The sequence below is a fragment of the Lipotes vexillifer genome, unplaced genomic scaffold (genome assembly GCF_000442215.2).
Source record: "Lipotes vexillifer unplaced genomic scaffold, Lipotes_vexillifer_v1.1 scaffold564, whole genome shotgun sequence".
NCBI lineage: Eukaryota > Metazoa > Chordata > Mammalia > Artiodactyla > Lipotidae > Lipotes > Lipotes vexillifer.
In genome coordinates this window covers 1,939,642-1,966,269 of record NW_006787829.1, presented here as the reverse complement: position 1 = coordinate 1,966,269, position 26,628 = coordinate 1,939,642, and the positions used below count along the sequence as shown (strand labels likewise).

General features: G+C 36.4%; 1 protein-coding gene across 1 annotated transcript in view; it reads right to left on the bottom strand.

Moving 5' to 3' along the window:
* The window catches only part of RTTN (rotatin), a 139,059-nt gene that overhangs the window by 79,408 nt on the left and 33,023 nt on the right, over nt 1-26,628 (bottom strand). The window contains 15 exon segments of the mRNA XM_007460864.1: nt 2,912-3,056; nt 4,293-4,532; nt 5,167-5,355; nt 9,015-9,083; nt 9,723-9,819; nt 11,402-11,519; nt 11,866-11,954; nt 14,225-14,324; nt 15,865-16,036; nt 18,774-18,913; nt 19,829-19,945; nt 20,467-20,592; nt 23,152-23,278; nt 24,733-24,845; nt 26,062-26,274. Coding sequence (XP_007460926.1) covers nt 2,912-3,056; nt 4,293-4,532; nt 5,167-5,355; nt 9,015-9,083; nt 9,723-9,819; nt 11,402-11,519; nt 11,866-11,954; nt 14,225-14,324; nt 15,865-16,036; nt 18,774-18,913; nt 19,829-19,945; nt 20,467-20,592; nt 23,152-23,278; nt 24,733-24,845; nt 26,062-26,274 — 2,055 coding nt within the window.

The following is a 26,628-nucleotide window of genomic DNA, read 5'->3' as shown; positions in this document are numbered from 1 at the left end:
ATAAAATTCACATATAAATGCCCTCTTACCGGACAAATGTTCTGTCATAAGTTTCACAAAATGAAAATAGAAGTGAAATAGCCAGAGAAAAATATAAAAAATAAATTTTATTAAGGAAAAATTTGCTATGATAATTTAAAAATGTAGTTCTTCAGAAAAATACAGGCATTATCAAAGGAACATAATACAACGTTCAAACAAAGAGTCATGCATATATAGGAAATCAGCTTATGGTTTTAAAAAATGGTGCCAATTCAAATCACGGGTAGACATGACATGAGAAAATTGCTAACCATTAAAAAAATAATCTACATCATAAGAAATTCCAGATGAATAAAGACGTAAACAAAAATAAAACCTTAAGTATCATAAAAGAAAACATGAGAGTGTTTTCTCAAAACTCTGGAAAACAGAAGATCTTTCCAAGAAGACACATAATTTAGAAACTATAAAAAAAAACTATGACTACACAAAAATAACATGGCAGTGAATGAAACAAACAATATAACCTGTCCTCCCACTGCCCACATTCTAGTGGGGTGGGGTGGGGTAGAAAGAAAATGAACAAAGATATTCTGCAAGTGGGAGCGGTAAGTACAATGAAGAAACGTAAAATAGGATTAAGAAGGCACAGAGAGTCAGGCACGGAGAAATGCTACATTATGATGATAAGGATGACTAACATCTGAACAGAGCACTGACTCAAGTGCAGTAGTCAGCTGTATAGATATCTAGGGGAAGAGCATTCCAGCCAGAGAGAAAAAGAAATGCAAAGGGAGCTATGAGTGCGGTGTTTGAAAAACAACCAGAGGCCAATGTGGCTGGAAAAGAAGGAGTGGAGTACAGTGGTAGGAGGGAAGGTCAGAAAGATACTCAGAGTCAAGCTCAAATAGAGCCTTGTAGCCTATGGAGCTTAATCTGAATGAGAGGAAGCTGGTGGAGGATTTTGAGAACAGGGACATGATGTGACTTAAGTTTAAGATCCCTGTGGCAGCTGTCTTGAGAACCACAGGCAGCATGGGTGGAGGCTGGAAGACCTAACAATAACCTGGGAGAAGGGCGGTGATGGCTCGGCCTAGAGTGGTAACGGTCGAGGTGGTTACAAGTCAGGTTTTTCACACACACACACACACACACACATACCTGTAGCACTATACCTAAATGTGGAAATTATGATTGATTATGGAACACAATTTAAGTACTATAAAAGATGAAAAGTAGAAACAACATAACTAACAAAAGCTAGGGGATGAAAGGGGTAGATAAAATAGGAAAGTAAGTCCAAAATACAGTAAGGTCAGAAGACTAATAACAAGAAAAAAACATTTGCAACTCATATCACAGATAAAGGGCTAATCTCTCTAATTTATGAAGGGCTCCTCTGTTACCAAAAACGAAAGAGAGAGAGAGAGAGAGAGAGCGCGCAAGAGAGAGAGACAGCGTGTTTGAGCACACACGTGCGAGAGAAAACTAAAAACCCAATTGTGGGGCAAAACTAGCAAGGGCATCAAGGGACAATTCACGGAAAACAAAAAAGCCCCAATCATGAAAATCATCGTATCATTCAAAATAAGAGTTACCTATTTAAAAAAAAACAAAACAAAACTCAATACAAACACATATACACATGTATCTTTGCAACTTAACTGACTCAGCAATTACAGTTCTAGGAATTTATTTTTTTTTTTTTGCGATATGTGGGCCTCTCACTGTCGCGGCCTCTCCCGTTGCCGGACGCGCAAGCTCAGCGGCCATGGCTCACGGGCCCAGCCGCTCCGCGGCATGCGGGACCCTCCCGGACCGGGGCACGAACCCGTATCCCCCGCATCGGCAGGCGGACTCTCAACCACTGCGCCACCAGGGAGGCCCTTGTTGTATTTTAACATGTTACAAAATTAAGGTTATGTGTGTTTCTTGTAATTAACTACATAGCTTCCTTAAAGTGATATGTTTACTAGTGAGTTAATAAATGTTTATTGAGAGCTCACTATGTGCAAGGCACTATGGTAGACGCTGGGTATGCAACGGTGAACGAAAACAGTCCCTGTTTTCACCAATCCACAATAAGGTAGAAAATAATAAACATCTAAACAAGCTTTATACACATATAAACATTCATATACATATTTTTTAAATCTCTAAATACTTTTAAAAGTATTCTCAATTAGAATTTCTAACTTAAATTATATTAGCGCCTTGCATTTTTATAGAAAATCACATCTTTAAATGAGCTTTGCAAATGTATTAACGTATAATGAAATATATTTGTTTTATAAGGTCTATTATCTTCTTTTTCAGTTTAGGCCCTTTTTTCTAATTTTGATGTGTTTTTTTTTGTGATTGTTTGTGCGAAGGTTTATCTTTACCAGATTAAGTAAATCCATATAGTATTTGCAAAAAAAAAAAAAAAAAAAAAAAAAAAATACAGGCCAACGATAAAAAAACAAGCTAGCTTCCTGGGTTCTTGGCAAGTTTCTCAGAACACAGTCAGCTACAAAAAGTAGAGAGTAGTGAGGGGCAAACACAGGTAAACACTACATGAAGCCTGAGCACAGTCTGACTGAGTCCTTCCAACCTCACCTCACTACCCCTTCACATCCCTACTTGAACTCCCCCACTCCAAGATCCTCACTTAATACAGCTGCTGCTGAAAGCTCACATATAGAACAGGTTTCGTTAAACGCCAAGACTGAAGGTCCCATTTAGGCTACGGACTTTTAACTTAAACCTAGTAACAATCACATCAGGAAGGCATATTGCTAAAAGCCATCTATTACAACATAAGGACTACTTGGCTAAACACGGGCTATGTAAAAATTATACTTTTCCATATTTTCATATACAGTATTAATGATTTTTACAAATATATCATTTGTCAAACCTAAAATTCAAATTCCTTAACAACACTTACATGTCTAAGAAGTAATTCGAGAAGCCAGTTTAGAAGTTCTACGGATACATTTTTTCTTTGTTCCTTCAATAACTTATTTAGAAAATGTATGATATCTATTAGCAGTTTCTCATCTTCAGTGCAAGCAGGAAGTACTTGTAAAAATCTATAATAAAGAAGACAGTAATCATGGTTTCTAGTTCTTTAAAGTAAGTGGCGTGCGGATAAGTATTTAACAACTGGCTGAGAAGCGGGGTGCTCATTTGCTGTGTTTGCCAATTTCCATAGTGTAAATACCCCGCCATGGCTGACTGCAATCCTCCAATCTACCACACAGCTGTGGAGACAGGCACTGCAGCACACCATTATACAGCATTTCCACAGCACAGACAGAATCCATATAAATAACATCGAAAGCACAGATAACAGTAAAATGTTGTAAAATAATTAGGAAGCCGTGACTCTGCATAACCATTATCTTTATTTTTAATATAATTTATTTAATTGTAAGTTTACAAAGTTCAATTTTAAGAGTGGTTGTGTTTAACAACTAACTTGCAAAAATCCAGATAACTTAACCATCACCTCTCTTACAAGGTAGTCCTAGCTGGCTATAGCACACCACTGAAAAAAGTGAACTAGATATCCGAATTGTGAGAGCTACACTAAATAAGAGCCCACATTTTAGAAACTCAAATAACCTTGCATTTTGAAAATGGCACACTTTCCGTTTAATAGAGTTATACATTTTATACTAAAGTCACATGAAGACTAAAATGTAAAACTGCTGGCAACGGCTGCTTATCAGTCTTGTTTCAAATGCAGCCATCTGCTACCAGTTAAACGTGTTAAATTTACAAGCCAGGGCCTTGCCAAAAACTACTAAAGGACCTCCACATGGCTATCAACTTCATGAAATTCAGAGGAAAAAGAAAAATGAGATAATTTACTTAAGAACAGAACGAAAGCAAAACAAAAGAGCCAGAGTTACCAAGCCTTTAATCAGTTCCCTGATGTCTCAGCTCATTTATTGATATAATATGGATAGGAATAAACATTCAGTTTGTTTACCCATGTCTTATCCTAATCATTTACTTCTGTGAGATAAAAAATAAGATTTGCTATGTTAGGATATAAAAATATAATAATTATAATATTTGTAAAAATTATAACAATTTATTAATAATTCCAAAATGCAGTAATTATGTGAAAATTTTCTCTTTTGCTATTATTAGACCTGTATTACAGATAATAAAAATCCTTAAATTTTTCTTTCTAAAAAGCATTTCTCTCATGATACCAACAATAAGAACACATGCTCCTAACTTCAAACATGTGGAGATGAACCCAAATATAATTCCATCCAGGCCTCTGAAACCAGCAGGCTTGAGCTGACACTGACCTATTTAGTGTGGTGTGCCAAGACAAGGACTTCAAGGTAATCCCACATGGGCCAGTGCCACCCTTGAAAGACAATCTGTCGTTCAGAAGATAAAAACTCATCCTCGTGAGAGCAGCCCTCACTTCCCTGTGGGCGGCAGCCTGAACAATGGAGCGGAGACAGTCCTTCAGTCCACTTGCTGTGTGTGTCATCTTCAGAGTAAGGGTGTCCTCAGTGGATAACTTCAATGTATCTAAAAATCTAAACAAAAAGAAAAAAAGAAAGAGCAATATAAAGCTATTAAATAAAAGCTCACAATTATTTTTATTATAAACTGTCTCCCCCAAATTCTGTTTTGTTTCCTTTTAAGGGTGACTCACAGCCAAAAGAAAATCTGATGTGTATCTGTCAATATTAGGGTTTCACACTAGCATGAGGATGTTTATATTGACATTTTCCTGCTTACAGAAATATACTTTGCATTCAAATGAGAAAGTACTGACAGATTAGAATACTGAGGTATTTAAAAGTCATCATCATCGTCATCACCCCAGTGACGATAACGAAATTCACATATGTATTTACTAAGCTTCTACCCTAACCCAGAGCACTTTTCCTAGTGAATTACATCTGTTAACTAACCAAACTTTATATAATCTCCAAAACAGCAGAGCACAATGCTTTTTAATTTAAATTTCTTTGTGTGATAGTTTTTAAAAAGTAATGAACGACATGTAATCTTTAAAACAAAGTAAAAATTATAATCTTCAGTGAGAAAGCAGGGTCAGACAATAAAAAGTAAGAAAGCTACTTGACCTAAAGGAAAAATAAGGCCTAGCTAATTAGTCATAATTAGGTAGATGTGAATGCTTTTCTACTACATGTAACAGCTTACTCTTGGATTTTAGTTTCAGAGTTCATTTGCTTCAACAGATTATCACTCCCATGATACCATGATAGGTTCCAAGCTATTCTCAGCATATCTGAGACCGGCTTCAAGGCCAAACAATCAGCAGATAACGGCAAAACTATGGAGTAAGGACTCACAGCATGGTGGCCAAGTACATGTACTGGTAGATGGTACCTAAAGAAAATGTATAAAAATAATTACATACTTTTAAATTCTTAAGTGCTACTCAAAAGAATGAGCCACAAATGAGGGCTAGTTCCACGCCTCTCATTCTACAGCAATACAAAGATCTCTCACGTGGTCCCAGTTTTGAACAGTTACCAGGCTTTATTCTTTTGCCATCCTCTAAACTTTCAAAAACACCTAATTAAACTTTCCTGAGGACTTACCATACTCTGTGTTGTATTAGGGTTGTTTGCAGAGATGACTGACGCCCCTTGAAGTCGAGGCCCATGGCTACAGTGAACCACACACACAAGGTGTTCAGCTGAAACACAAATGTCTACTTTATGCTACACACTGTACGTTATCTACCTTTCATTGACAGTCACATGGCATGGCACCATGAAATCCATTTTACAGATGATCAAAATGAGTCTTAAAGACGCTAAATGAATTGCTTATGTTCACAGGGGTCATTAAGTGACAGAATCACAACTTACTATTTTCACTTGAGAACACAGTTGTACCATCAATAAACTCAGTCACTGTGTGTCACCAAGAGAACCCAGAAATATTTTTAGATCTAAGAAAAGATTCAATAGCAGTATCTCTTAAACTAGTTAATGTTAATTTAATAGTGTTTAGCAGGACTGCAATGCCTAGCATCTCAAATGCTAAAGAATGACTTTGCTTATAAAACATATCCCAAACCCCTAAGTCATGTATTTGTAACTAATATTAGAGAAACACAATTGGGTAGGATTTTTAAGGGGAAATTTCGTGTGCTTTTTCATTTCATGCATCTCAAAAAAAAGAGGCTAAGGTAGAGTTCTGTATATAAATGAAGCTGAATAATTTTTTAAAAGATAATAAATTTTAAAAATTGGAATTTTCCTTAGAAGTAACCAGGGCTCCTTAGAGAGATGGCTAATGCTAGGTCTGAAATAGGGAAATCAAAGGTGAACCGTGGACATCTCTTCATGCCAGAAAGCAAGAATGTACTAAAAGGCTTGTGAAGCCATGTCAAAAGGACACAAGAGCCTCCTTGAAAGGGCTTGCACTAAATGAAAAGAGTTAAGGCTGTCAATCAATGGTCAAGCTTTTAATAAGTTATAAAATGAACTGCAAATTACACCTGAAGAACATAGAAGGAAGAAAACAATAAAAAGCAAAGGGTATTACATCAGGACCAGTTTGAGAAACCACTACACATCCACCATGTGGACAATTTTTTAAATGACATTACTATGTGTAAAGAAATTACTGTTGACATTTCTTCTGTATGGACAACCTTGATCTTGAGGTAACTCTCTGACCCTTTTCCCCAGGACAACCAAATAGATATGGAATGTCAATAATTTTACTAAACCGCTTTGATTATGGTGACAATCACTCCCTGCATCTGGACTGGGAAGTGTGGAAGCAACCCACACCTGTGTGTAAATGTACAGTGGGAAGCCACAGCTCTGAGTATCCCTGAGTGCTGTGGCTCTCATACATGATCTGCCTTGCGGGGACCTGGACGTTATGCCCACGGCATGCTTCCTAGAGATCACATTTTCTATTGGGACGTGGGCCTCCTATGCCAAGACAGCCCCCGGCACCCACACAGGTAATCACATTTCAGGGATGACCTACTGTCGTGTGTGTTTTATTATTTAGCCAAACCTAAAGACCATAAAGAATGTGATGTCTGCAACTAAAGAATTTCATTCCTAAGGATATATCCAAGAGGAACTATTGGACACATATCCCAGGAGATACATACAATAATGCTTACAGGGATGTATACAGGAGCAAAAACCCAGAATCAACCCAAATACCCCATGACAGGAGAATGAATAATCTGTGGTATCATCTAACAAGAGTACTATACAGCAGTGAAAATGATTATACTACATGTAATAATATCTAGCAAGCTATAAAATGTTATTTTTAAATTAATCATAGTTTTATTAAGATATAACTTTCTTACCCTTAAAATACACAGATTTTAAGTGTACAGCCTGATGAATTTTTATATATGTGTTCATTTGTGTAACCACCACCCAGAATCAAACACAGAACATTTCCATCCCCTCAGAAAGTTTCTTTGTTCCCTTTTCTTGTCAATTACTCTCCTAGCCCTCCTCCAAGAGGTAAATATTATTGTTACCTATTCTGATTTCTCTCACCAGAGATCAACTTTGTTGGTGAACTTTAAATAAATGGAATATACAGTATATACTCTTTTGTGGCTGTTTTCACATTATGTCTATGATTATGTCATAAACCCTATGTCTATGAGACTCATGTTGTTGTGTAAAAAGTAGTTTTTAAATGTTGTATAGTGTTTCACTGTGTGAGTATAGCACAGTTCATTTATCAATTCTCCTTGCTGTTGGACATTTGGGATGTTTCATGCTTTTGGGTACTATACATAAAGCTGTTATGAACATTCATTCACATATATACGTATATAAAAGGATAGTGGGTGATGTCAATACCAAGAGCTGGAGAGGGTGTGCAGCATCTGGGACCACTACACTGCTGCAGGAATGTAAACCAGTACACCACTCTGGAATACTGCTTGTTGGCATCTACTAAAGCTAAACATATAAATATCCTCTGATCCATATGTGTTCAAGAATATGCTTAGCGGTCATTATTCATAATAGCCCCAAAGAGAAAACAAACCCAACGTCCATCAGTGATAGAATGGTAACTACACGGCAGTATATTCTTACACAGAATACTACACAAAAATGAAAATACTCCACAAATATTTGTTGATCAAATACTGCTAAGGCAACATAATCTGTACCCTGTACCCAAGTTGAGCAAAAGAAGGCAAATGCAAGAATATAAAGTTCAAGAACAATGTATAATAACAGGAATGAAAATAGAATCATCTCTGTGGGCGCCGGAAGGTAATAAGGAAGGAAAAGTGGTTTCTGGCATGCTAGTGATAATTTATACCTTAATCTACATGTTAGTTACGTGGGTGTATTTATCTGGAAAAATTCAGGATTTGTAAACTTTATGTATCTTATACTTCAATGAAAACAATTTACTTTTTAAAAAGTCTAGAGACATGAAAACCAAATGCAATTCATAACCTTGACTGGATCCTGCATTTTTTGAAAAAAAAAAATCTATAGAAGATATTTGGGATGTAATTGGAGAAACTGGATCATGTTACTGAATTATTTTTAATTTTCTTATATGTGACCATTCATGGTACAGTGGTTATGTAGGATAATGTCCCTAATTTAAGGAGGTACATGCTGGAATAATTGGGAGGGAAGTAAAATTATGTCTGAAACTTATATTTAAATGGGTTGGGGAAAAAGATTACGTAAAAATAAATAAATGTATTGAGAGAGAGAGAGAAAGACAGAAAAGCAGACCCATGTGTTAACAGTTGCTGAATCTAGGCTGAAGGGTATGCAAGTGTTCACTATATAGTTCTTTCAAGTTTTGTGTAGACTTGAACAATATCAAAACAAAAACTTGGCGACAGGGATGTACACTTACTGAACTTTCAGAAGCACCACCATGAAGGAAAGATTAAAGCATTACAAGTCATGTGATGAAACACTAGATGAAAACTTTAACAAATCATAGATTTTGATTTCCCTTTCTGTAACAGTATTCTATCTTTGAGAAAATCAAAGAAATAAATTCTTTACCTTCTAGAAACTGAAACAGGCAAACTGAAGACTGATGGTGAAGAAGGTTTATCGGAAAGATTATCAGACCTATTTCACAAAAGAAACACAAAAGGAAAGAAACAACTGAGCAGACCATCGTTTTGTCTAAGAAGCACAACTTGCTTCGCTTCCTTGACTGAAACTCAAATCAAGAGCTGCATTTGGTTCTATCATTTAGTATAGTTATAACATGGTGCCACTACCCAGATTTGCTTTTGAAGACAAAATTATGCTTTTCTTTACAAAGTCCATATAATAAATGACCCATACAATGCAGACGCTGTACTGGCAGGTGGCCTCTGTGTCTCTCTCCCACTGATCCTGCTCAGGGTCAGTGTTAATCAGACATTACATCCTCAACATCTTCCTCAAGGTTTTTTTAAATTAAATATTAAAGAAAAAACACACAAAATTGAGTGTATATACCAAAAAACGTATTAATGACAAAACTTATTATAGTAATTATCAAATTTTGTACTTAGTAATGTTCAACAATAAAAGTTCAGGGTGACTTTTTGAGCCAATGTGCATAATACTGCTACTCAAACCAAAAATCATACCATGTATATCTACCATAGAAAGCATAAGCTTCCTAAGTCAGAAATTTCCATGCACTGCTATAAGACTGCATCAGAAACTCAGACAGACAATTCAGAGTATAAACCTTTTGAAACTCTTATAGCTCACCACATATCCATTCTTGACACTTCATCAAATAACAGAAGACAAAATAATGCTCCAACTTCAGTCACGACGGTACAATCTTCATGAAATATCAAGGAAACTGTAAATAAAAAGAAGCATAACTTTATAAAATATTTTTATCTCTAGAAAGAATGAACTTCAAATTTAAAATATCTTAACTCGGAAAGAAGAGATGCCATTCTCAGAGAAATGCGATGTTAACCCAGATAAACTGACATCATTAAAACAGTGGCTCTCAACTTTCAAATCTATGCAAATCTCTACAGGGCTTGTTAAAACAGAGTTTCTGATCTGGTAGGTCTGGAGGATACAGACACTACTGGCCTAGCACATAGTATGCACTCAATAAATGTTTGCTGAGGAATTAATTTTCCTTGTTGAGTACCTAGTTAAAAAACTAACTTTGCCCTAAATTTATTAATGAGAGATATTATAATTCATTTTCAGGCTCACTTAAGTAATTTTTGGAAACATCAATGAGATCAAAAAAGTATTAAAAGGGTACAGATTAATGTTGCCTTAGAAAGTGCCTTTGAATCTAGTAGGTGCTCATAATTGATTGCTTGAATAATTTAAATCAAAATTATAAATGAAAAGGTAAACTAGGAACTAAATTCTACTAAATGAGGTTAACAGGAAGACAATTATTAACAAGACAAAAGAAAACTAGAGATCCATAACTGTTACTCTTCCACATCAATCTATAAAAAAACTTATAAAATTTTACACACTATTCAAAATTTATGAAGCCGAACACATTGACTCTCTTTAGAACTTTACCTGGTTTGAACCTTTATCAGTGCTACTTAAACTGTGTCCTATTCACTTGGCAAGCAGAAGCCATTAGAAGAGAAGAAAACGCTAAAATAAAATGACTCATAATATTTTGAACATAAATATCATTAATCTCTTACATGCCTGATAATTGACAAGGTTAGGCAATATTAAGACATTTGATCAAGATGTCTCTTGTAGAATATTTAAAAGCAATGGCCTACATTTCTAGGAAAGAAAATAGCACAGAATGTTACCAAGCTCTCTATTGAGAACAGTCAGAAAAGAAGAGAAAAAAATAACATGGAATTTTTCCACCTAAATACATTACTCAATTACAACCAAACTGAAAAAGGTTAAAAAAAAAAATCAAACTTTAGAAAATGTAATAAGTTAATGCTCAGAGTCATTCAGGATGGTCTAGTTCCCACTCCCCACAAGTTGAGTCTATACACTCTGAATGCCAGTTTAAGAACATAATCAGTTATAACAGCAAAGTGTCAGATCTAAAGGCACAAACAAAACAAGAATGAAGAAACAGACACTGGAAAGAGGCAACAGTAACAGCAGCTGCAGCGCTCTCTCTCTCTCTCTACAGGTAACAACTGACCATCTGAGCACCAAACAACAGCTACATCAAGGTGCAGAGAGCGATCAGAGGCTTCAGCCCTTCTCAGCCCTAAGATCTACTCTGTAACAGGATTTTAAGAAAATTCCCACAAAAGTGTTAAACATTTTCCACTGCGATGGGCTTTTTCAGTGGCATATTCACTAATAAACTTTGTTATTGTGTTAGTAAAGCGGAAAGAAAATGTTACCGACAGTTAAAGAATAAACAGTTAAAGCTGAAGATTGCTCTCATTACTGTCAGAATGTATTTTATTTACCTCTGAACAGCAGGGTCAAGAGAGAAGGTTGTTGGGAGAGGGAAACACGCAGGACTGGGTCAGCACAGAGAACCTTCCTCAGGAGCGTGAGGCTTGGCTGTACTAGACACTCTATTACCTGGCCAGCAGGGGAAAACACAGTTATTTATTTTTATCAATTCAAAGGTGAGATAAAATATACTATAACATCATCTTATTCTAAATGTCATGCTTTTTCATCAAAATTGTGTGAAACTAAAATGCACATATTAAGATTTTCCACTGAAAGTACGTTTTATATATACTTCTGCTTATACATCTAATAGAAATGTTAAGGTTTTCCTTTAGAGACCTCACTTTTAGAAATTAAAAAAAAATGAACAAGGTAGTGTATGTTACTCAAGACTGAAACTCCAAGTACTCATCCAAATCCAGCTGAATTCATTTCAAATGATAAAAAACCAATCTGTAAAAATATGTCTTACCTCTCCATCCTGGCTCACACATTTATTTAAATACTCAATTATCTTGTCAGTTAAGCATAATTTTTTCACCACAGCATGCATTTTAATATCTGTAGACCAAAAAAAAAGTTACTAAAAGTTAAAGAACATTTTCTATAGTTTTAAAAATAGAACAGCCACACAACTTTCAAACTTTTAAAAATAATTACACCTAGTGTTGAAAATTAGAGGATGACACTTTAAACTTTTTACTTTATACACATCTGAACAATTTGAAAACTTTTAAGTAACAAGCACATCTTACTTCTGTAATATAAAAAAAAAAAACTATTTAAGAAGAATAACTAAATGAACTAACTCATATTCTGAAAAGGACTAGAATTTTAAGTATACAAATGAACACTTTTATTTGTACATGGAAAATTATTTTATGTTCTTTCATGGACATTTCTTCTCTTTTCCAAATCCATCATCTCAAAATGTTTAGAATTCTCCACAAGCTAATATGTAAATATGACTTGCATTTTTCTCTCAATATTAATACAAGATCTTTAACCTCAAACTGGTAATAGCAAATATAAAAGAAAGGGTCTGTAACATACTCTACATATTTCTAGAGAATATGACCTCTTTTTTTTTTTTTGCGGTACGCGGGCCTCTCACTGTTGTGGCCTCTCCCGTTGCGGAGCACAGGCTCCAGACGCGCAGGCTCAGCGGCCATGGCTCACGGGCCCAGCCGCTCCTCGGCATGTAGGATCCTCCCGTAACGGGACATGAACCCGGTCCCCTGCATCGGCAGGCGGACTCTCAACCACTGCGCCACCAGGGAAGCCCGACCTCTTTTTTTTAATAAGTATATACATGCAGGTGTGTGTGTGTGTACGCTGCCGCAGGCTAAATGTTTGTCCCCGCAGAACTCACATGCTTGAAACCTAATACCCAGTGCGGTTGTACGTGGAGGTGGGGCCTTTGGGAGGTGATGAGGTCATGAGGGTGGAGCCCTCCTGAATGAGATCGATGTCCTTATAAAAAGTGGAGAGCTTTGTTGCCCCTTTTCCATGTGAGGACACAGGGAGAAGACAGCCACCTATGAACCAAGAAGCAGGCCCTCACCAGACACTGAATCTGTGGCACCTTAATCTTGGACTTCAAGCCTCTAGAACTGTGAGAATAAATTTCTGTTGTTTATAAGCCATTCAGTCTATGGTATTCTATTATAGCAGGCCAAACAGACTAAGACACACACACACACAAACACACACACACACATACTAGATATCACTAGCACCAAAAACTCTAGTTGCTTATAGATTAGTGACAAGTATTTCACAACTTGCAGACAAATTTTCTTAGTTTGTACTCCTATACTCTCATTGAGAAAGACGTACAAATATAAAGTTGATATTTAATTTGTAGCTTTCACTGTAACTACCTTTAGCTGCCACTTTAAAAAGGTTAGTTTCCACTACCCTCCAATATAGTGCATACCCAAGTCATAAGCTTCATTTCTGAAATGTTAAACAATACTGAAAGAATACCCTCTAAAAGCTTTCTTTAATCTTCTTAGCCAAGGCTCTCCACATTTGATTGAGCCTTATTTTCGGTTATCTCTATTATTGTTATTAAAAGCACAAATATGTTGAATATGATCTTTCAAATTACTCTCTCATCCCAGTTTCCACTAATGTCAGGATGGGAATATCCATCATACCCCACCTTCCAAGTTAAAAAAAATATTTTTATGTAAATGCAAAATTACTTCTCTCAAACAAAGATAAATTACATACATCACATATAGGAAAAAATTAAAAGCTCAAAGAATAATAACACTACAAACAAAGCTAAGAGTAAATTTTACTAGTTGTTTTTGTTTTGTTTTGTTTTTTACTAGTTGTTTTTAAAAATAAACTTTTAAAGAAAATATATAGTTACAGTGCATTATTTTTATCTTACCTACCCACAAAGTACAATTTGATTGATTTCTCTAAGCAAGATGGAACAAACTGAAATATCATATACTAGGTAAACTGAGACAGGAACAAGCAATTTACTGTTAGAATTATATCAACATTTCAGAAGAAAGATAATTTTATCAAATGACATTCCACTGGTCAAACAACAATAATCTAGACCAGGGGTCAGCAAACTTTTGCTTTAAGGAACTAGATAGTAAATGTGTTGGACTTTGCTGGCCGCATATGGCCTTTGTCGCATATTCTTTGTTAAAAATGTAAAAACCATCCTTAACTTGAAGGCTGCAAAAGAAAAACAGGCCACAGGCCAGACTGGCCTACAAACCACAGTTTGCCAACCCCCAGTACTACTACACACAGCAATCTAAAATTCCATTCTCAGCAGCATTTTCCTTAAAAGATGTTACCTTGCATGATCACAGCTAACTGTTCTGCGGCTGACTTTCTCAAAATAAGATCAATATCATCTGAGATAAAGATGTCATATACCTTTTCAACAGTCTCCAACTGAAAAAAAAAAAAAAAGTTTTTTTCATCTACTTCCAATTCTCCAGTAAAAGTCTACAGTTATAAAAGCAAAAGCTCGAAGGCCAACTTATTTAAGTAACTGATATATTTACATTTGCAACAATGATGTGCTAGGTTGAGAGGGAGTTAGGATCTAAAACAAAGATCCATCATGTCAAATAAGCCTCTCCTCTTACCGTACATTTCCGCTAGGAAGCCATTCATGACCCATTAACCATCCAAGTTACACAGCATCACTACAGGTAGTTCCAGGCTAGCCTGAGAACAGCAACCCCAGACACGTGCCTTGGGATTTCTCTGCTGCTCCCCGAAGCCGCCAGCTGGAATTCCCTTGGCCCTCTCCGCTTCCCCCTCTTAGGGACCCCGAAGCGGACAGCTCCCTGGGGCTTGCTGCCCAGCACTCTGACCAAGTCCCCCAACAGTAGTCCCTGTCACTTCCTGCCGGGACAGTCTGAGGAGGCAAAACACAACAGGAAAGGGGGGGGAGAAAAGGACCGAGAGCACACCCCTCCTTTCTCCCCCCAACTGCCACCTGCAGCCCTCATGTGGACTTAGGAAAGAGAGCTCTAGAACCCCACTCCACCTTCCTCCATGCGACACACAGGGTGCAGTAGTGATACCAGTGACTCAGTATGCAGGAATTCCCCAACAGGACCTGGTATGTGGCCCATGGAACGTTCTCCAATCCTCCTGCCAGGGCCATCAGACGGCCCCGAACACTTAGGTTAGAACATTGAATGTGTTTCCCTGTTTTAAAAAATCCATTGTGTTGCATGTGGCTCTACCACAGGCCTCGGGGTCTGGTCTAAATATAAGAAAACTGTCAGACTGCACACTTGGAATCACAGAAGCTATAAAACACAGGAATGAAGCAATGAAGATAATGGACAGCTTGCTTTATCTGATCCTATATCAGTCCGCGATGATTTGGGTGCAGTTCTGGGCAGACAAGGAGATGAAGGCTACACCTCTTAAGAGGGGAAAAAAGCCAAAGATTTAGAAAAGAGATTAACAAAAAAAATCTCAGAACCACTGTAACATTTAAATGAAATTGCCCTTGCCTTCTATATTATTTTTCCTGTAATGAAGAGGCTGAAAACTTTTATCATCATCATATTTTCTTTTTTAGTATTACAGGCAATTTCCAACAGAAGAAAAAGAATAATTTTATGTCAGTGATGTTTGTTTTTAAGAGGCATCAGAGAATTTCTTTTCACTAGATTAGCCTTATGTTGTATTTAAGATACCATTCAAATTAATTTGCATTTCCAGCGTATATTCTGAATGAAAAGGGACACGATGGCTGGCATATAGTAGGCACTCAAGAAATATTTGTTCAATAAATAAATGTATCCAGGAGCCAGAAAAAGCCAGGACACAACTTCACACTAGGCAGGAAAAACCACAGGTGAAGCCACCATTTCTCTCCCTCTCCCATACGTAACACAAATTGAAAAATGTAACATAAAATATATCAATCACACAGTTATGAATAAATAAACTTGAAAGTTATGATCACCTTAATAATCAGTTCTCTTCTGTCATCCAATTTGAGTTCAATAGGCTTTTTCACAATAAATAAATTAGTAACTCTGGAGAGAACTCTGGCATCGATTGAAGGGCGCTTGGTATCCGCCCCCTCTTCCCTTGTAAGGTGACTTGCTAAAAGCTTTAAGGCCAGCACCCGGACCCTGAAGAAACAAAGTCTTTAAGTCAACATTTTGTAATATACAAATGTAGAGAAATTATAAAGGCCCATAACACAAAGAATTAAATCAAATCAACACAATAATTAGCTATGCTTATACTGACATTACTGATGACATTTTACCTTTTCTATTAAAATACTTAGTGTATAACCACAGTTATTCCTGCATTTTACATTTATGAATAAGCTGCAGAAATAAAGAATAATCAATAATTACAAGTGAAGGTGCAGACTCACTGAGACTGTGAACTTCACTGTCAATATCACCTCAGCTCCAGTAAATCGGTCTGCAAATTAAAAATCCTAGCTCCTGACTCCAAGTCTAGCGATGTATCTCAATCATAAAAACTATCACAGACCCATGAGCAGAGCCCAAACAATAGGTCGAACCTCCAGGAGAGTAATCATACTAACAGCTAAAGCGAGATATTGGGCGTGAAACAGATCCCCTCAGATATGAAAATACAAATACTTTTGGTTCCCATCAAAATTCTATTTTATGTGGAATGGATTAGCATCAAGGTCAGTTGAGCACTGAGTGGGGAGGTAGAAGATTTCAAGAAAAGGTTAAATACTGCATATGCACGAGACAATGAAATGGAAAAACAGAAAAAACCATTGAGTGGACGCACAGCGATGAGTTACTGAGACAGGTTCTGGAACTACACGGACACTGGGCAAGTTTTAAGAAGTAATGCAAGTTCCAGGTTTTAGGTACTACTTGTGAGACTACGATTAAAACCTGCACACTCGGGGAGGCAACCCTACCACAGCAAAGGCTGTGTCCTGACCCCTGAAGTCCCCCATCATAACACTGATCTCGCTGTATTACAATTAATAATAAAGTATAACTGGTAAGATCTCTCTTCTCAATTACATGACCAATTCTGGAAGGGCAGCGTCATGTCTGTGTTGTGTGCTGCTAGGTTCCATTGCCCACCACGGTTCTCAAGTGCTTACCAAATCTAGAGAAAGCAGGAATTTAGTGTATTACTAATAGATATCATCTTTGGAGGGCAAATATTTACTCCAAGATGGTGTGGGAGTCAGGCAAACCTCCCTCTCCCATCTGCTGTGACCACATGAAAGCTCAGAACAGCCAGACACCCACACGATGCTCTTCCTTTGTGCCAGCACTCTCTGTATTAACATCTTGGGTCGTCAGTGGAGAGACAGCCACCACCCACAGGCAAAAGCCTAGAGTGTGACATGTAAAGCATGTTTTTAATGCATCTCCTCCTCTGGTAGATAAATTTAGCCTTTTTTTTAGGTTTAGCATGAGCACCATGGTGCGATTATTTCTCTATACCTATTTCTTTCAACAAATACATTTTGAGCATATTTATGCCCAAGGTACTCAATGAAGTTCTGAGGATGGAAAGATTAGCCAATGGATGGGGTTCCTGCCTAATGGAGTTTATGGTCTGGTGAGATGGGGTAGAACTCGTCAAATGATGAAAACAAATATGTAATTTAGACTGCTTTAAGTTCTGTGTAATTGAGAATTACCTTACCCAAAGAGAGGTCTGGCCTTGCCCTTGGCTCCTGGGAGGGGATCTCTAAGCCCTTAGAATGTCCTGCCTGATAAGACTGTTTTTGTTTACCTGGAGACTCTGGGCCCCCAAAGGTGAACCAAAAATATACACCTATTGTGTTACATCACCAAATTTGGGGTAGGGAATACTATACTAGCACATTAATAAAGACACTGCCGAGGGTCAACGGGAACATGTGCAGAAGCCAATCCCTGAGGAGCACAAACACACTCACCCCATCTGCCCCTCTGCTTCCTGCAACACCCACAACTTTCCTCTCTGCACGATGCATGAGCCCTTACAATCTCCTCTGACTTTCCTCCTTCCATTTTCTTAACGTTTTAGTTTATTTCACCTCCTTCCTTCATTTTCAGTCTGATCATCTGTTTATAAATAAGCCACTGCATTACCCTGATGTAAGTATGGGGAAAACAATATTATCCATTGTCAAAAGAACATCTGTCTGTTTCTCCTAGCCTTTTCAACCGACACTTTCTCTTCATCACTGTTTATCCATCTTTACTCTAAGCTTTTTTTCTCTTCTCAGTGAGAGAAAATCTAACCACTGTTATCTAAAGAGAGTAACACAAGATTCATGTTGCACTGACAGAGAGGGAAGGAAGACAATGTTTCTCTCCTTTTCTTTTAGTTAAAATGATACTTACACTAATTGTAGAGGAAAGGACACTTTTTCAGTTTCCCAAAAAAGAGGACAAGCTAAACAAGATTAAAATACATGCATACCCTGGTATGTGAGGCAACTGGTCCACTACACTTTCAAGAAAAACTTTAATTTTCAGAACAAGTATTTAATTAGAAAAGTTGCACTCCAGGAGACTAACAATTTCTAACGAGAAGACAATGCGAATGCCCTATGGTTTTTGCAATCTGTTTCTCTCCACGGCTCTCCACCCTGCCCGCAGCAGCACTATGAACAGCACTGAGGGCAGCGATGCCGTAACATAGACTGATCTGACGGCAAGGCTGGAGGACGGACAGAGCGTCTTAGAAAGTGTCCAAAACACCTTTACTGGGTTAGTTTCAGCCATTAGCTCCCCGTCTCTGTCTAGGAAGAGAATCACTTTACTTTACCTCCTTTGGTTCTATACCGTTTGATACAATTACTACCCTTTCCTAGAACATTCCCGTTCATCTTTCACATTCAGTAGACTCTGCTGTACTTACGATGGCTTTTTCACCAGCAGGAGCCGTAGTATGGACTTTAACCAGGTGGTACAGGGGAGAATCCCTTGACCAGCCTCAGAACTCGCTTTGCTTAGGAGGAGAATGCAGTTACCCAAAGGATCCTCTGTGTCAGCATAGCCCTAACAGATTTCATAAAAAGAGAAATGACCATCTGATTGTATGCGCATACTGCTTAGTTTTTTAACTTGAATTAAGAATTGTGTTGACCTGTCAGGCAACTCACAAATTTCTTTCAATTCAGTTGAATATGACTTTTCAAAATAACCTACATGAGGTAAGAAGCCTACATACAACTGTATTTAAAAAATAATACTGGAGAACTTCAGGAAAATGTGCCAACCCCCTTGACACTTGCTAATTTTTCTACTTTCCAAGATTCTAGTAGTGGCACTGCCCCTAGATGATGCCCCTCCCAGAGACCTGTCCCCTCACTACAAAGGTGGAGTGCTGCCGGTGCGCCTGCAAGGAACTGAGCTGTGCAAGCGGCAGGGCCTGAGGCCCAGCTCTCTCTTCTAAGAGGACTGTTCCTATGATGGTGTTTCCCATCTCCACCTTCTCATGCAAGGGAGGGAAGGAAGGCCCTGCACTTCCCTCCCTCCTTTACCTAAGCCCAGAAGGACTGCTAAAAAAGCTTTGTTTCTAAGGGCTCATTAATCAAAGTATCAGGCTAATCCATATATGCACAGACAGAACTCATGAAGCCAGTTTCATTACATAAAGTCTGTTTAGAAAGCACTGTTAGCTTTGGCTAAAAGCCTTTATATAAGGCTGAGCTCTATTTTTCACAGTCAATGCTAAATGCCTGCGTCTCACTTCTTAACCTCCCACCCGGTATACACAGATAAATTCGCTAGCCTGCCTTAACCTTCTGCCAGAAACAAGACAGCCGCCCACTTCCTGTTCCCTTATCCACAGTGCCTTCGTGGCTTCACTTCATTTCTCCCACAGCATGATGGTTCTACTGCTTGCGTGCGTTTAAATCAATCACACTCACTAAAGAGAAATGGTAGCGTAAGCAGGTGAGCACAGAGTACCTGTAGCACTGGGATGACAGGACACAGAGACTCGATAAACTTGTTCCAGGTCAGTGCTGTCATCCTCAGTCGCCCCTGCAGCAGATGCATCAGGATGGCCTTGGCAGTGGCATTCACCTGCTCAACAATACGGGGGAAACAATCCAAGAGAAGGTGGCCCGTTAAGTCATCTTACATACCTGTAATAGTTCATAAAATCTGGAAAGGTAATTAGCATCTCTTCCCTCAAACGTTCCTATTTCCACAGCATCATCTTACATTCTCTTCTCAACCAGTCCTTCCCCCTTAATGATTTCTTTTTTTTTTTTAACCTTTAAAGTATATTTTTCCATTGAATAAAAATGTTCCTTAAGGAAATACTCTGCTTATTATAACTACTGCATCATTACTACATCTTACATGAAAAACTTAACAGTTTGATCTGAATTCTCTGAGAACAAGTACGTCCTGTATTTTGAGCCTCATTTTATTTTAACATTTCTTTTTAGTTAAACAACAACTTAACTGAACCCATACATCAAAGACAAGTTTCTTTTTAGTTTCTCATACTACCTTGTGACGTGAGAACATTATCTTGATTTAGCTGAGTATCTAAAGAGTCAGAGGAGCCTTTCGTGCTTCCCTCTAACATGCCATACCTCACTGTGGGGCTCCTGAATACCAAACGCAGAGATTTCATACAGAACTTTTGGGTGAAGTAGAAAATGAATCCCATTACACAGGGAAGACACAGGTTTACTGACATTATGGACACCTAAACATTCCTGCAAAATAATACAAAAAGTTTTTAAAAATTAGTGACAGTGATTTTTCCAAAGCATTCCTCTTTCTTCTGTTAATAATTCAAATCCAATTTTAGTACTTATGTCACTGAAACTTTTCTTTTAACCGGTAGAACACACAAAAAAAGATTCTCTTAACTAACAGCTTTTGAGTTTGCATGAGATACCTATTACATTTCTTTCAGCCAACAAGAGTAGTCTTGACAAACTAAATAACCAAACTGCTGAGACAACCATAACCTTTTAAAGTTGTTCATAATAACAGACATAAAAGAAATAAACACCACCATAAACTTACCCTAAGGTGTTTGTATTTTGCTTACTGAAGTTTGACAAAGAGAAAATTCAAATCAAAACAGACTTAAGTTTCTGGGTGAGGGGGAGGACAACATATATGTGGGATTTTTCTTATCAATACAGTGATGCACCTGCATATAGGTAATGACTCTGTATCATCTCTTCGACAAAATTAGCACAAATTCCACTCTGGATATGCACCCAGAAAAACTGAAAGCAGAAACTCAAGCAGGTATATTTGTATACCTGAAGCACTGTTCACAGTAGCCAAAAGGTGGAAACAACCCAAATGCCCACTAACACATGAATGGGTAATAAAGTGTGGTATATATACAACAGAATATTATTCATCCTTAAAAAGGAATGCAACTCTGATATATACTAAACATGGATGCTAAGTGATATAAACCAGACCCAAAAAAGACAATTATATGATTCCACAAGTAGGAGGTACCTAGAACAGTCAAATTCAGAAAGTAGAATGGCAGTTGTCAGGATCTGGGGGGGGTTGGAGGGTAATAGAGAGTTATTTTTTAATGGGTACAGAGTTTCAATTTAGGAAGATGAAAAAGTTCTAGAGATGGATAATGTTGATGATTGCACAATGTGAATGCACTTAATGCCACCAAAAACTTAAAAATGGTTAAAATGGTAAATTTTATTTTATGCGTATTTTACCACAATTTTTAAAAAGCAAATTAGACATCGTTGAGCAAAGAATTAGTGTACTGAATGACAGTACTGAGGAATTCTATCCAAACAAAACAAAAAAAGATCAAATATAAAAGAGGGCTTAAATGACACAAAGGGTAAAATAAGAAGATCTAACATGATCTAATGAGAGTTCCACTTGGAGAGAACAGCAAGGATAAGGGAAACAATAATGACTGAGAATTATCCAGAAGTGAAGGCAGACATGAGTTTTCAAACTGAAGAATGCTAAAAAAGATACGTTTAAAAAAAAAAGTGTATACAAAGTTACACTGTAATGAAACTGCAGAACTCCAGAGCTAAGGAAAAGATCTTAAAAGCAACTAGAAGAAAAAAAATACAAAGAAATTATAATTTAACTGATAGCAAACTTCTTGACAATGATAAAAGACTAACAAGAGCAAAGCAGTATTGGCAAAGGGCTAAGGAAAAATGGCGGTCAATCTATAATTCTACAGAATTCTATAGAATTCTATAATTCCAGCTAATCTATCATTCAAGAGTAAGGTGAAATCAAGACATTTTCAAACACATGCACTATCAGTTAGACTGTCGTTGAAAATACTGAAAAACATAGCTCAGTAAAAAGTAGACTGAACTTAAATACTTATCAATAAATAGAAGAAAGTATATTCAAAGTAAAGAGCAGTTAAGATGAATCCACTAGGTAGATCTTAAACCTTACTATTAAAGGAAAAGAACAGGCAGCAAAAACATGTGTACGGTATGAAATTATATACTTTTTTAAAGAGACAAAAACAGTAATATATATGATTTATAGAGATATGCATATATAAAACACATGCATGGGAAGGATAAACAAAAACTTTGTAAGAGTGGTTATCTTGGTGGCATAAAAAAAGGGGAAGAGAAAAGAAAGAAGCTTCAGTTATAACTAATATTTTTATTTCTCTGAAAAAAGGATCATAAGTAAAAAATGGCAAAATGTAAACATTATATCTAGATAGTACTTATAAGAGTACTGAATACAAGAGGACATTTTCAAGAGTACACAGGAATATATATATATTTTTCTATACTGTCCTATGTACAGTGTTCTTCTCAATATTGAAATAGTTAATATTTATGTACTATTCTATGCTGAAATATTTTATAATTTAAAAACGCAGGAAATATTTGTTTCAAAAGAAAGAAAAGAAGAATATTACTAAGAAAACAGATCTGAAACTACAAATTTTAAGCCATAATAAGCTAAAACTTTTCCTGAGCATAGAAATCACCTTTGAATACTTGTTGATAGAAGTCAACTTTTCCTTACAATTTTTCCATCATTAAATAATACAACATAAATGTAATTCTTATTAAAACTGCTAATACGGCAATTCAGTTGCTAGACTTACTAAGGGAATTCAATAGTATAAATCTCTTAGAGTTGACTAAAAACTACCATCTATTTTTATGGTAATAACTCTTATATCATATCCAAAAGGTCAAGTAATTTAATTTTGGAGTTATAATCAGAAAATCCAGTGCTAATGCTCCCCAAAAATATAAAAAACAAAAAAATCCTACCTTAACAATTTCCAGACAACAGTGGTAAGTTTTAACTTTCACTTGTGGCAAAGGGTGAGACAACATACGTAGAAACACCTTCTGACTTTCTCCTTGTAATAATGGACTGGCCTGTGCAGATTTCCAGCTGGTAAAAAGGTAAACGTACAAGACATCTAAGGCAAGTAAGGTACTAAACATGAGACTGAAAAGCACAGAGAAAGGGGTTTCTTCCTACTCCAGTTCCTACAACTGAGATCTTGTTTAACTAACCCAGAATTAATATTTACTCAAGCATTTACTTGTTTCAAGGCAGGGAATATTCTCTCTTAAAGAATACAAAACAACAAAATGTCTTTAGAAACCTATATTTAGAATGTAAAATGGTACAACCATTATGGAAAACAGTATGGAGGTTCCTCAAAAAAATAAAAACAGATCTACCATATGACCCAGCAATTCCACTTTTAGGTATGTAACCAAAGAAAATGAAATCAGTACCTCAAAGAGATATATGTACTCCCATATTCATTCCAGAATTATTCACAATAGCCAATACATGAAAACAATGTGTCAGTTGATAGATGAATGGATTTTTTTAAATGTGGTATGTATGTGTATGTGTGTGTGTATATATATATATTATATATATATAATATATATAAATATAATGGAATATTATTCAGCCTTAAAAAAAGCAGGAAATCTTATCATCTGTGACAATATGGATGAAGCTGAAGGACATGCTAAGTGGCATAAGCCAGGGTACAGAAAAACAAATACTGCATGATCTGACTTATATGTGGAATCTAAAAAAGTCAAACACTTAGAAGCAGAGAGTAGAATTGGTGGTTGCCAGGGGCTGGAGGAAATGCAGAGATGTTGGTCAAAGGGTACAAAGTTTCAGTTATGCAGGATAGGTAGTTCTGGGGACTATGGTTAATAATGCTGTACTGTATACTTGATATGTGTTAAGAGAGTAGATCTTCAGTGTTCTCACCACAAAAAAAAGGTAATTATGTGAGATGATTGACAGATAGACAGATGATTGATAGAAAGAAAAATAAATCCCATATTTAATGGATATTTATCACCATGGAATTTACTCTTTCCAAAAGCAATGAAAATACTAAGTTTTAAAGAAAAATCTGTCCCAATGTCCCCCAAATAAATTAACCAATGCATGATGCTTTTCAAAAATCCATATAAAAGGTACGAATAATGAAATTTACATTTTAAAAATCCTCAATTCAAGTTATTAATTAAAATGTTAAAGATAAATAAACAAATGTGCTTGGATACTTGTTTGGAAAGACACCAAAACAAATGTATAAAAATCCAAGGATAATTCATGTTGATTATAGGCATGACATTTTTAAAGCTTACTCTTGATTAAAACAGTTAACTATCCTAATGCTACTATATATATAGAGTTTAAAGATCAAAACATATAAAAGCAGTTTAAACTAAAAAATAACAGATTTAAGACAAGTTTCATTTTCATTGCTCCTAAACTTAGACACACACACACACACACACACACACACACACACACACACAAAACCTATAATAATATAATCATATTAAGAAAGAAAATATTACATCTTTGAACAAATACAGATGATTTCCTTTATTAAGGGGAAATGCTGATGATAGGAAAAGCTATGTAAGGCTTGGTCTGCCAGCTCCACTAATTCTAAGAGATTCTTCTCGCCCTAAAAAAAGAAGAGAATGGAACAGTAAATGTCAAGGTCATGTACAATAAAATTCTCAACAGCTAACAAAGCAGCTTCAAGAAATTAGATCATCCAGAGGCCCTGAGACTGTTCACATTTACTTAAGTCAATCTGCTCAACAAGCAAACCAAAAACGTCAGCCTAGGAGGAAAAATGTGGGGAAAATGCCTAACTCAACGCCGCTTAAGACTTTATATTATTTACCTCTGAGTGGCATGGTTCTTTGACTGCTCAGTTGTGGCCTTATCCCCCTAGTAACTGCAGCTCAAGGCAGGACTCATGTATTTTAAGATCTAACTCCCACTTCTAACACCCTGATTGGTTCTAGGGAAAATAGGGGGTGATCAATACCTGTGTGATTAACTGACCATGCAGAATGCCACAGAAATAATTCAAATAAAAGGCAGTTCAAAATTCTATCATGGAGGAGACAAGATACAGTGGCATAAAGATGTGGCGAAAAGAAAATAAAAATAAACAATAGTGGGTAAATAAGGAAAATTTAAAATATGAAGTTCAAAAAAACTCCACTGTAGGGGCCAAACGGAGTAAAATTTTGCTCCTAATTTTTCAAGATCTTCAGGACCCATTTTGGTATCTTCAAACAGTAAACAACTATTGTAGTCAATGTCTACTTTAAGACTCATTAACCCTTTCATTGATAACATACTAAATAATATCCTAAAAGGGATAAATAACAAATACATAATTATTGCTATAACATGGTATTGAAAGTCATCCTACTACCTTACAATCTAGTTCATGGCTTTACTTAACAAAAAATCAGGCTCTTTCTGTGAATAAATAAAGGTCTATAAAATACTAAGGGAAAAAAATGTGTCTACAAATAAGCACTAAAATGGCCCTCATAATTCTGTTTACATCAATTGTCACTCTGTTCACCCACAGTAAGCCACTTCAAAGAGGAACTCACTAATAAAGATATTGATAATAATTATTGTTTTTTTTAAACCACTGGTCTCATGAATATATACCATTCATTAATCTAAATCTTCATTTTACTTTTACATAAATCATACCCTTACTTTAATCTTATAATTGGGCCATTCAGTAATAATGGATCCCACCCCTAAGAATTCAATTGTTAAATGTCCATCAATTTGAAAACTATAGGTTAAATTTTCTAAATATTTTATCAAAGGAATTTTAAAGAGATATTAACAAAACTTTTTACCTCCTTTCCAACATCAGACAGGAAGTTACAGGTACACTCAAGTGAATAAACAGCCTCTGCAGTTCGTTTATAAATACTGTAGTTTTCAGAATTCAGCTGTTCCAAATAGGCCACAACAGCTTCATGAATATTTGGATATTCCAAAGAAACAGGCATGTCCAAAGAAACTAGAAATAATGCTGCTGACATAGGCTCTGGTAATAAGTGGCTTGCCTTGATAAATTAAAAAAAAAAAAATTTAACCATTTTTAGATAAATATAGTAAACTATAATATTAATGTAGTTGAACTTTTTTAGTAATTCTCTATCACAAAGTCTATGCTTTTCCAAAGAAAATTCTATTCCCCAACACATCATTTATCTACACCTAAGTTCACAGCAATTTTTCTCTGCCCAAAATATCCCAAGTCCAAATTTCAACTCCTTCCCAAAGCCTGGGATTCAGGATACCTCCTCTTCCCCACATCAACACCCAGAACTGCTCTCCCTCTGGGCCCACACCTCGTTTATGCCTCTGCTACTGAACTGAAGGTACCAGGCCTTTTTCTCTTAAGTTTTTTGTGCAGG